Here is a 13,735-nt window from a genome sequence, read left to right as displayed (position 1 = left end):
AATAAACTATAGAATTCCAGCAGAATTATCGATACGTATTTATCCTGAAGGAAAAAAACTTAAGATTGTAAGAGAAACATGCCACTTTACGATGGATTTCTGTGGGATAATAATTAAATCACGGTCGAATTGACGAATACCTCAAAACTTACATAAAACCTAGATAATATAAAGACATACACATAATTAAATAGATTCGTCAATCTCATCGCAACAAACATTGAAAAGTATTATGTTAGGTAGTCACATAATATGTAACTGATGATCGTCTCCCTTGTAACTGTCTTCAAACTGAAATGATCCTAACACATAACTAAATAGTAGTTATATTTCAACTGAGTATGAAAATGGACATACATTTGTACCCAGTTGGTATAACACTCAAAAATTCCATCCAGCTTCAGAAGCTAAAACACACATTAAACAATTCTCTGACACCGCATCAACTAAACGTGGCACGAACAAATCTCTCGCTATTCTCACGTAATAACACTTTTACACGAAGTGCAATGTACCAACGTAATAAAAGTAACGCACAAAGCCCGTTCCTTATCAACATGCCACGGCGAATACTATAGCATCGCTCTCTGCCCCGCTCGGTAACTGCCGGCTGGGGACCAATTCGCTTTATATTACCTTCTTCGGCGCGCGTCATGTTCGAAATTCAAAATTATGTGCCACCGCCGCCATCTTTATCGTCGCGATGACAGATTTAGATTAGTTACTTGATTTACTGGCTCTTTACTGCATGCTATCGTTTGGTTCAGCACTAATTTGGATAGACAGTTTCATTTTACCAGTGTTCGGGTTTGGAAATTCGTTTTTTAAATGTTTTACGACGTTTAAGTGGACGGTGATGGAAAATAACAGACTCAAAATGTTGAAGGAAACCAAATGTTCAATTTGTCTATAATAATAACCATAGTGGTATTTAACCATTATATTTACTGACAAGTATAGTGTAGTGGCACACAGAGCTTTCATACTTACTTTTATTGGCAGTCGTGTTACTACCAAGCGAGCAGCTTAATTACCTCGTCATTAATTAATACACACACGCCTTTTATACTCAAAATGGTAGGCAAAGATGGAACTGGTACAGCTATTTTTTGCCGTATATATTCCGTCCCATGATGTGATAGGCGAGCCTGTCGCTATATCAGGCATAAATTCTAGACTCCGTGGTGATATTGAGATCAAAAATCCGATATTACCATCCGACACGAAAATCGAACCCGACACCTCAGTCGGAGTATTACAACTACGCCGCCGCAGTAATTAATGTATATACATAAAACAAAAAAAAACAAAGCATGATAAACAAAATTCGCCTTAGTCCTCGATCTAGCAAATCAGACACGAGTCCGAAAAAACAATGAAAATAGTTCGGGTTTGAAAATACTTTGACCGAACAAACGATAATAGAAAATTGATTCTACAACGTCAAGATAACTTCAATACAAAAAGTAATAACATCTTAGAATTTACAACTGGGCAACTCAAAGCTCTTACGAGCGACCTTCCACAAAATATTTTCAATAGCGAAGGAAATTGGTCAAAAATGACTACCAAACAGGATTATCTCGGCTTCTTTGTCGTAGCTAACTAAATTGCGACTTAAGTAGGTTATTTTTAAAGTTGATTTTCCTTTGTAGATTTCAACGCCGCCTCGATGTAAGTCTTTGCGGATGAAAATGGAAAATAATTTATAGGACGCCATTATTTTAGGTTTTTGAATATATGGACTCTATTTTGAGACTGCTTCATTTATACATAATGTAATTCAAATGTAGGTATTACTAAAACGACAGTGACCTGGCTTTAGACAGAATATTTCAACTATTTATGCGCGAATTAATATTTTTCGTTGTATAACCATTTGAGTATTTTGTTGGTAGGATATAAATTATATTTGCCCGGATTCACCGTACACAAATTGTTGAAAAAAAATTATATTATAAAAAATCGCAATAAAATAGTTTTATTTCAAGTATAGGTAACTTTTTCATTTAAGCAAAGGTAAAGCTCAGCACCTAAACAATGTAACTAGGCGATCGAATTGTATCAGTAAAGAGCGCCCAATGGGATGCAACCAGGATTACCAAGTTTTTCCATCTAAAACTTGCGCTATAAATCGTTATAGGCCAACGGAGCTGTCGGTCAATTCACGGGAGACACTTTATGGATACACCTTTATGATTATCAATTTTGCGTTTGGGATTGTATTTTTGATCAGATAGGTTTTTTTATAAGGCCATCGTTGAGATACCACACTGCACCTGATGGTAAGTGGAGTGGGTTCCAATAGAATGTCGACTGACGAGCGATAATTACCAGACGAGTCCTGGAGACCGCGTCTCGGTAAACGTAGCGTGGGACGACCTCCGACCCGCTGGTCTGATGATATTTGTAGATCGCGGTGGACGTGGCGCGCTCTAAAGAAGGCCTATGTTCAACAGTGGATAGTTGTAGGCTAATGAGATGAGAGAGTGTCGACACAATTATGACGGCCTGTTAGAACCTGATATACACAGGCTGATCCTGGAACGTCGTGAATCCATTCTTCCTTCTACGCGATTCAAATAGTCCAGCAACGAAACAGTACTCGATAACTGTGGAGTAGGACTAAATTTTCTGAAAGGTAACCCGACACAAGCTATAGCTATTGATGCGTATCGGGGTCTGGAATCCTTCTAATGATAATTAGATTTTACATAAATATAGGGAAATCGGCATTGGCGGTAGGACTCTCATATGTGACAGTCCGCCTGGGTATGAACCACCGCAATGTCTATTTCTGCCGTCAAGCAGAAGTCACTGTTGTGTTCCGATTTGGAGTACATTGTAGCCAGTGTAACTACTGCTCATGTTGACATCTCATGTCAATGACGAGCGCAGTGAAATTCGAAAACAATACTTTGTAATTCAAAGTGTTGGATAGTGTTTAATTGTTTATGGGCGGTCGTATCGCTTACCAGGCGAACGGCAAGCTCGTCTCGTCTTTCAAAGAAAATGCGTTATATGGATCCTTCGCCACTTCTCTATTGTGAGTCCAACCTATATATCACTACATCAACTTAATAGTTAATACTATTAACAGGTAAACATAAAAGTAATACAGACCGCAGGTGTAATGGGTGTCGACCCGTCACGCGTCGACGGCGGGACCGCAGGGTTGCGCTCGCCAACCACCAAACCACAGCCGTAATGCGATCGAACACTACGATTATATTGTTCAAATCTCGTATCCGATTGTAATTAGGTATGATATCTTAATTACCCACTGTAAGTGTGAAAATTGTAAATAGATGGACATTATTGCTCAATATGTAAACCAATGCTTAGATTTGGATATATCAGATAGGCCTGAGATGAGGAAGTACTCAGGTTTTTTTTTAATGAGACTCAAGCGTGAAGAGCTGTAAGCGAAAAGTAATTATGGTATAAACGATTTAAAATTGAGATTAGGTCAGTAGGTCTGTACGTTTATTAAAAATTGACAAAACACCGTTATTTGTTAACTATTTTTTCAGGGCATTTTTATTGTTAGTTCTTTGTGCCGGATGATTAATAGAATGTTGGCTTGAGATCATTAATTCTAGTTTTTGCCTGTGTTCTTGGCACCGATGTTTCTATTGTTTTGTTACAAACCACAGCTTTTAATGTAAGCAATTCGCTGTTCAAGGTTCAACGCTTAATCAAGGAACAGAATAAGATGGCAGAGCGGCTTATTTAGAGCGCATTTTTTTCTAACCTCTGTGATGTAAAAATAATATGATATTCACAAATTGTTGGGCTACAATGTCGTTAAACAGTTCAGCGCCTTTGGCAGCAACAATTATCGATCCGCCATCTAACCAGAAATACTCTCACATACCACCTTTTTTATTGTTTTGAATGATGAGACGAGCTTGCCGATCGCCTGATGGTATGCGATACGACCGCCCATAAACAGTACAAACACCATCGAACACCTTGAATTACAAAATATTGTTTGGTATTCTACTGCGTTCGCCATCCTGAGATATGAGATGTTAAGTCATATTGTGTCCAGTAGTTTCACTGGCTACAATGTCCTTCAAACCGAAACACAACAGTTGTTACTACACACTGCTGCTTGGAGACAGAAATAGACATTGCGGTGGTACCTACCCAGGCAAACTCTCACATATGAGAGACCTATCACCAGTAGACCACCACCTACAGAAAAGAAGGCAATTAAGGCGTATTTACAGTATCTTGTACTGAACTCTGGCACCGAGTTAATATCTATAAAGTTCCGGCAGCATACGATACCAACACCGGCCGTTCGATCGAACCAGATCCTAGATAACAAAAATTTATTGCGTCTCTTACACATAAAAATAAAAGTTTAGGGTCCACTAACATAGGGTACTCTATAAAACCCTTAATTCATATGTGCTAGAGATATTAGCTTCGTTACTTATCTGTATTACAAGGAAGTTATTTTTGTTGAACAATTTAGCTTGTGAGGTGTTGAACAAGACGATTAATCATTTGTACTTCTTGACCGATTCTGATTTTTTCTCGCTTACAAAAAGCCACGTTGTGGTTAAGTAATTAAGTTACTTTTTAACCTGAAAACAGCCGGTGCGGGCGGAGCCGCGTACAAAACCGAATTACCGTAACGTAAGTTAGAGTATTCCAAAACATTTCTATTTCAATAATTATCTTATACAAAAAAAGTTTCGAATTAAGATGTAGTTCGCCCCATCTCGATCTAAATGATAAACCTGTCTGATCCAGAAGATCTTAGCGTGAAAGACTTATTATCTATAAACACAGTCCAATTCAAAGCAATATATATAACAAATGGGCTCGCATCTCATGTTGATTAGATACCTACAATATATCTCGGAGTGAATGTCTCTTTATTCTTAAAGGGCAGATAACAGCGGCACGAACGTCCGTAATGGCCGAAAACGCGGCCGAAATAGTCCGAGCAGTGGCCCCGCCTGGTCCAAAGTGGCCTTACCGGCTCCTATTTTTACATATTATATTCCAAGGGTGGCATTAAATTACGTTGGATTTTTTCCCAGGGAAGTTATGAACACCCATATTTCGCGGAGGTGCGTAGAAGGACTCTTGGTTTCGAGAGGCGGGAATGCTATAATTATATATTTTATGTGCCCCCTTCTTTATGGGGGGTGGGTTTTACGATTTTTTGTTGGAGCCTTAGCGTCTGCTTTCCATAAATCTGTAGGCTTATCGCATTAAGCGGACGATGAAATCTTTCCGGACCTTTGGTTGGAAATATTGGTTGCGTGATGCGGTCAGCTGTATTGCTTTGTATTGAGTTCAAAGTTATTTGATTTTAGTATAATTAATATTGAATATTATATGTATTTCCATGTACAATAATATAATATTATTAAAGTTGTTTCCAGAACTACAAGTACTTCTTCAAATGCGATATGAAAATATACTCAATCAGTACCTCTGCAATACATAATACTTAAATACAGCGTGCATACTTGGGTGCATAATTTGAAACGTGCACCAAGAGTTTTCAAAATAAATGCATTAGGGATCAGGCGGGTTTTTCTTTTACTAACATATGTGGCGAAGGAAACAATCCAATCAGCCAGTTCTGCCATGAACTGCAAACTAGATGTATCAATGCTACATTTTACATGGAGTGTGGGATCGTAAGCGAGAAATCACAAAGCGTATGGTGCCAGTCATTGCTATTGTGTTCCGAAGCGTGGGGCATTATGGACACTACCTTTGCCGTCAGATCATTTCCGATGGGCCACCGGAGTGAACTGAAATCAAAAAGGTGGCATCAGCTGCTTTCCTGGCTGGAATTTCACACGTAAATTATAAAACTAGAATGAGGTTTCCAATTCTTTTAATATTTTGTTGGTATTCGTGGCAGTACACTTTGTCGGTGTAGGAGTGGTTTTATATCATAGTAATTGATTTCTTGTATTACTTTAGACATAACATTAACTAATTCTGTACATATCGTATTTTAGGTATAAATTCATAAATGATGAACAAAATTCATGACAATTGTTACCCACTATGTTACTATAGGCAATAACCAACTCTTATGATATCATACACATTAACATCCTTGCAGCTCTTTTGTTCATACAAAAAAAAAAGAAAAATAAGTATTGCCACTGTAAATATTCAACGTTATTGTATATATTTTTATATTATTATTGTATTTTTTATGTCAAATAAATATTTTCACTTTCTTTTATGTCTCCTTGAAATACATTATTTAACCTTAAAATCGTTTGAATAATGCTAAATCTTTTTCATTTCCTTATAGGACTTTTTTATTCATACTCTATTAACAGACAACTTTACTATCTACACATTACCGGCTTACTTTCCCCATATAATTTGCTAATTTATCACACACGAAGCTATGCGTCAGGGCCGAATGAAGTCATAGTTTCGATTATACATTCGGTAGAGTACTGAGACCACGTTGTTATACCTTATAGCACCGTACATGTGCAGAACGTTCGTGATTTGAGTCTCTAATGGCGTATTTTGTTATTTTCAAGTATTGTTTGGCAGGCATTCGGTTAGGATCATTAAATCAATATTGTCAATGTCATGTTCTTGGTTTTCTTCCTCTATATTTGTTTAGTAAATTTTTAGATGAATTAATAATGTTTGATATCACGTGGCAGTAGAAAACAAAAATGTACGGGAATTAATTGCTATGGATAAGATTATAGCTATGATATTTCATTGTCATTTTTTTTGTTCATTTAGCGTTAAGATTGTTGTAAGATATCTTGTCTACAAGCCAAGAGACTGCAGTGAACAATACTATTCAGAAATATCAACAGCATGCTTCTGAATTGCGCTCGTCATCCTTTAAATACCTTTTAATAAGATTTACGAGGTATTTCGAGAATCTTCTCACAATGTCCATATTCTAATAACTGAATTCTGCGAAACTAATGGTGGCAAGTGAAATTCTTGGAAGTTTTAAGACTTTTTTGATGGACTGGATGTTGAGTGGAGAATGGACTGTATACTGGATAGTTATGGATGGGTTTGCTGTTGTGTGAACACGTGACGCGTTTATTTTAACCGAGTGACCTAGTCGTCTTGTCATTTAGTTAACATTGCGGATAATAGTCTTGTATGATGATGTGAAAATGTTTGGATTTTAGAAGTAAAGGCGAAAACTAATGAATTAGGTGAAATTTGTAATCAAAAATAATCAACATCTGAATTAATATTATATGTTATTTTGTGTTTTGAAAAAGTACATAATAAAGATATTTCTCTGGTAGGATATATTTTATATCCACCCAAATAATGACGTGTTAAAACTCGCCATAGTGGCCCACGATCAGCCTGTGTATACCCGATTGTAATACGCCGGCATAATAGGGGACCGGCCTACGCTTGATTTTGTACATTATTCTATATGTAATGGTTAACAATACGAAAAAGAAACACTCCTGCGAAAACTGCATAACAATTGGTTAAAAAATGAGCGAGTAATTCATATTTAAAATATTGTAACGTGCAGAAGTGGGCGCGATGTGGGGATATCGCTTCATCTCTTTTTTCGCACGCGTCGTAATTCCCGATGACGTCACATGTGGATATTTCGTCTCTTTTCTGTTTCTTGTTAATTACCCCTTCCACCGAAATTCAAAGACTTATAACTTGTTGATTTTTTACCGGATTTTAATAATTCCTTCTGTGTTATAATTTATATTATGTAAATATTTGATAATAGTAAAGAACAAAAATGAGTCCGGTACCCTATTGTATCGACTGTCGAGGGGTAATCATGTCTCGTCAGTCGAGACTCCATTGAACCTCCTTCCACTTAGCATGAGGTCAGGTGGTGACACTTTGCTGTGTCAGTATGAAAAATAATAGAATACTTAAAGAGAAATCATTTAGAAATAATATTAAGAAATTGCTGAAGATTATACTGACCTACCCGAACACAATTTAGAATAAAACATTTTTTTGGTAATAATAAATAGTGATTCTAGCTATAGTAATAGTGACATTCCAGCCTGAGTCATAACTCCTGTAATAGTAACTGTACAAAGTCCCTGGAGAGGTACCGTTGTTCCGCCTCACCGCATACATACGACCAATTACAGAAGACGAGGTATTGTTTACTGTAACTCTTGCTGTTGTTTATCTCTGATATTTTTAGACAATATGTCTTCCAGTAAATACTTAAATATAGTTGCGAATTTGGATCTATTTTTATTTATACTGATGTCATCTACCCCTTTATTGCCGTGTATACCTATTATATTCTGGCATCTGGTCCAGAAACAATGGTCTCTTTCCTGCCATGTGTACTCCTTACTTACTGTCATCTGGTTCAGAGACAATGGCCAAATAAAGAATTTTCTTTCTAGCTATAAGTTCGATAAATAAGAAAGTAAAATGTGTTAAGATAGTTTTTCGGTACATAACATCAAATATATCGTATAATTTATGCGTAGTATTTCTAATTAAATACATCAGGAATCAAATTAAAATGGACCGTATCAATGAGTATTTTACATGAACATGAAGGCTTTTTTGTTGGTATAACTGTATCCGACCTGCGAAGTGAGATTTTTGTAATCTATTCAAAACTCTAAACCCTTGTAATACGTATGGCTGAATGGTATAGGATTAATCAAATTACTTCACAAAATCCCATGCAGACGTCAAGTCAAAGCGGTGCTCAACGAAACAGAACGTGAGAGCGGCGCGAATCGGCTGGCTGCAATCGAACGAGAGAGAGGCATCGTCCATAAAGTAGGTAGTTAGAAAGAGACGGGCGATATGCGGACAGCTGGAGACGCGAGTGGAATTGTAAATTCGAAGTGTGGACCTAGTTTGGTTTTAAAAATCTAGGAAGAGGCTTGGAAATTAGTGATCAATAGAATTGCAGCTAATAATTTAATATGTGGAAATGACAATTGGCTTACTCAATAACATAAACTAATATATTCATAAACATAAATAAATTCATACTCTTTCTACATAACAAACACATTAAACTCCTAATTCCAAATAATGATTATTTTTCAACATGTACTCGTATAAAAACAATCCCTAACTAATTCCCTTTACACGAAACATTATTAAAAAAATACAAATTAACTCCCCCGGGATGTGAAAGTTACACAAACTGAGAAATTTCGATACTTTTTGTAGTGTAATCAATGTAGTTGATATATTCAAAGGTGTCAAGTGTAACGGCTCCATCTCAGAAACTTGACAAAGTAGTTTGTTTTCAACTCTCCATACAGTTTTTATTATTTTCTCAATATGTGATAAGTTTAGTTTCTTGAAGCGCGCTCAAAGAGCATTTCATGATGTTGCTAACTTAGGTTAAACATATTGTTTTTTGATTTTTCTTTACTTTAATAAAATTATGCATTATGGTATGTTTTCTTCTTAGTTTTGCTTTGAGTTTATTAGATGTAATCTTTTGAAGTCCACACTTAGTCTATATATATAATTAGAATTATACCACAAGCAAGTTCTCACAAATGATTAGATTATAACTATTTAAGTTTGTTTAGTTATTTTTAAGTTTCGTGTTACCTTACCTACCTTATTTATCTCTGCACCATCCTAAGGTTGATTGAGAGAGAATGCCTATGGCATTAAGTCCGCCTATATACATGTGTATATTAAGTGCAATAAATAAATAAATATCTAGTACGAACGCTACTTTTGTGGTTGACTGTACGTAACGAAATAGTTTTATGAAATATTGTTACAAATTTTCTTTTTCATCTGTCTTTTTTGTTGCTTTAATGCATTAGTTCTTTCAAATAATATAAAGAATGAATATAGTGAGACGAAAAAACATTTATTTTAAATTATATTCGGATAGAAATATTTTCAGATCATTCAACTGATCGCTACTATTGAGGGACATCTGAATATTAATATCAGTGTAAAGTTTTTGTATATTTATCATTATAGCTAACTGAAAATAATTTTTCTGTTAAACTAACACAATCAGCTACACCAAAAATACCATGAATTGCAAAGTATTATTCTATATTTTACTGCACTCGCCATCCTGAGACATGAAGTATAAATCTTATTATGTCCAGTAGTTACACTGGCTACAATGTCCTTCAAATGGGAACACAACAGTGACTACACACTGCTTGGTGGTGGGAATAGATGCGGTGGTACCTATCCAGGCAGACTCCCATATGAGAGACCTACCACCAGTAAACTACATCTTCATTACTATCAAACGTGTTTTCAAACTTCTCCGGGGTCATCAAATGACACATATCTAAACTATCAATGATGGCGGTCGTAGTCTTCTACATACTATTAACTATTTAACTAAACATCGCAGTGGGAATGGTAATTGAAACGTTCACAGATCCCATGAATGAACAATGAGCGACAATTGAAACACATCGTTGTTGCGACCGTCTGTGTGTTTTTAGACATAACACGCTTGTAATACTAATGGGTTCCTATTTTTGGATATGTTGAACGAATTTAGGTAAATTAAATGCTGAGTTGGTAAGATGAGTACGATTAGAGAGACAGCTTCGATATAAATGATGTTAAATAAGTTGATCATATATTTTTTTTAGGTAAACTTATTATGTTATGATGCAAACCATCAGTTTACTGCAAGAACTCATTAACTGACAATACAAAAGTCTTAGTTATGTAAGCCACTTTTAGTTTTAGTTATATTGTGTAGTTATATAGGGAAAACCCTATATCATCTTAGATATAATTATGTTAAAAAAAGTAAAACACTATTATATTTTGGAATATTTTTATTCTTAACATCAAGTAAGTATGTTCAGGGCGTCATAAACTGTACTTGATGATTTTTTTGCAATTAGTGAGTTCGTGCAATAAACCGATCAAATTAGAACATAAAAAGTAATTAAATTAATTTGAACTCGTATGGTTGAGATCATAATAATTCCTTATGGCATTGATTTGAAACAAGATGTACGAAAATATACTTTCGTGTATCAATATCTCTTAAAAGGCGATAAATGTTAGCTTGAAACCATCATCATTACGAAGGCAGGTAAAAGGAAGAAAAGTTCGCCATTGAAGATTGTATCCACTACTCACTTATATAGCTATAGCTGCAGTCATCTCCGCTTTGTTGTGACTCACCTGTGAACAAGGAAAAGAAATATTAATATCATACTAAATCCTGGTACAGACAATCTATACGAAAATTGATATCATGTAGCGAAGGCGGTAAAATAAGTAACTGTTTTTTTTTATTGGTTTATTATATATAAAAATATCAATAGTGTAAACATAAACATTGGTAAAATTTTCTTAGTATAGTACTCTTTTTATGTGCTTACCAAATAAAGATATACTGACATTCATAAATACACTTATTATTATTAACAAACAAATTCGAAAATTAAACCGCTACTTCAAATTAAATTCAATTAACATATTATTTTCCTTATCTCAACTAAATTAAATATTTTAAAGTTATTTATAGTGAAGAAAAATGATTGCTGAAAAGTACACAAAAGCATAAAGGCGATTGAAAATTTTTAACCTCCAACCCTCAAATCTTCCAACCCAAACTCCACAAGAGGGGGGGGGGGGGGTAATAACGTATCAAATAGCAGAACCTTGTCCCCTCACTTTAAGTGAAATAAAACTGTGAAAATAATCAATGTCTGTATTTATCATTACCTGAAAAAACATTAAAATAGCTCCAGACTTTTTAGCCTCCATAAGGAACATACATGTACATATTTTTATATATGTTGTCTAAACTGCCACCGTCAGAGCAAAGTCGTGATGTGTGATCATCACGGGACATTAGATTTGAATCTGGGAACTCCTTGGAGCGTAATCGTGTGTCCACGTACCTTCTTAAACACCAGTCCATACGTGACTTGATATGTAAATTGTTTAAGTCGAATAATGTGATAATTTGTAGTTAGTTTGCTTCGTTGAGGTGTTGGTACATGGTTTACGAAAATTATTGTTAGAAAACAAGACACCTCCGATGTAGGTGAGTAAATGGTATTTCGGACTCTGTTACCTTAAAAAAATCGATGGTTTCTTCAGATTCTAATAAAAACCAGTCAATCAAAAACATTTTTATCTGCAAAGGACTTCTTTAAAGTCCACTGACTAAGTTATTTATATATATTTTATGAAATTCTATTGTCCGAAATTACGGCTTGATATCAGATGATATAGGAAGGTCTACTTAAAATGGTTTGTTTAAAGCCGGAGTAACTATATGATTTAATGTCCTTAAGTCACGATGACGAACGCAACAGTATGATACTGTTGCAATAATCGGGTTCTACAAGCGTAGTTCCAATAGAGCCTATAAGAGATATCTACACTAAAGGTATTTTCATAAAACAACCATATTTTCTAAAATTACAAAAATATGGGAAGCCGTCGTCCCAAATTGGCATCAAAGGAAAGCCGTTACCACACGGTGTTAACTCCAAAATATCGGATAACAAACAAAAAACTTAAATTAAAACTGTACTTGAGTGTTGGATGTCTTCGTAATGACGTAACATAATATTTTACGGTCCGCGCGAATTTAATTTTGAACCCCTTATTTTTGACCCGCGTCGGTCGGTATTTTGGTGGACGTGACCCTTTAAATATCATGAACCATTTATTTGTTATTAACGTGTCGATGAAAGCAGTTTTTCTATGTTACATGACTATTTATGGAGCCAAAATCCGAGCTTAAATGGAAGTGGGTCAAACAAGTGTCAAAAGAAGTCGCTATATTTAGGTTAATCTACGCTAAACTCCGCGTCTGTTTTAGGATACTTTTAGAGATGGGATCTTCCTTAGCAGATCTCTTTGTTTAATGTATGTGGTATTGGAAAGCTGGTCTTGGATGATGTTAAAGATTTTAATTTTCTATATAACTATACGTCATATTATAAAATAATTTCCCTTTTTCTGTTTGTATATATGCTATCGATTTTCTCAAAATCTACTGAAGGGATTTTTATGGAATTTCGTATGGAGAGAGTTCAAAATTCTGGGAAGGTTATTAGCTACTTTCCAGCTCGGGAAATTTATACAGGAAAATGTTAAAAAATATGTGAAAGTATGAAAGTATTTGCGACCAAACTTTACTACTACAAATGAATTCATAATTCGTATTTGGAGCAGTTCCCCAAATCATCTCATTCAAACAGTCAAACATCACCCCTATCAGTATAGATTTTAAATTTCACACACTCCATATGAATACGTAAATATTTAATTTTGTATAACAAGGCCTGAGTTGAGGATGAGGCACTCCAGTCGACAGTGCGCCCGTATCGCGGCTTCCCATTGCATTTTTTATTCATCGCCCTTTGTTACACCATGCGTTAACCCCAATTAAACCACGAGATTTAATCATTAAAAGGATTTTGTCATATCGATTTTAATCAATTATAAATTAGGGACTTGGTTTAAATAATAAAAAAACGGCTTTATTTTATCATTTACAGATCGTTTTTATCTTGCTAAAGGAATACACGAAGCAGTACTCTGTAGTCTAAATATGATGACCACTAATGAGAGGTATTTAATCCATCCACTGTTACCGATAATTATGCCAACATATCTTTCTAGATAATTATATTCTAACTCATAAGAATTAGACTTTTTATGAACTTACAGTTCGCCCGTGACCATAAAGGCTTCCTCGAAACGTCAGGAGAGAATTAAAACACAAAATCGAGATTAAATCCGAAATTAG

The 13,735-nt window shown here is 35.2% G+C and overlaps 1 protein-coding gene across 1 annotated transcript in view; it reads right to left on the bottom strand.

The window, feature by feature from the left end:
* The window catches only part of LOC115452539 (teneurin-m), a 276,231-nt gene that overhangs the window by 207,360 nt on the left and 55,136 nt on the right, over positions 1–13,735 (bottom strand). Inside the window, 1 exon segment of the mRNA XM_037441564.1 lies at positions 11,101–11,145. Within this exon segment, the coding sequence (XP_037297461.1) occupies positions 11,101–11,145 (45 nt within the window).

Source organism: Manduca sexta, chromosome 22 (assembly GCF_014839805.1).
Source record: "Manduca sexta isolate Smith_Timp_Sample1 chromosome 22, JHU_Msex_v1.0, whole genome shotgun sequence".
NCBI lineage: Eukaryota > Metazoa > Arthropoda > Insecta > Lepidoptera > Sphingidae > Manduca > Manduca sexta.
Note: the sequence above shows the minus strand (reverse complement) of the source record. Positions and strands in the feature narration are given on the sequence as shown.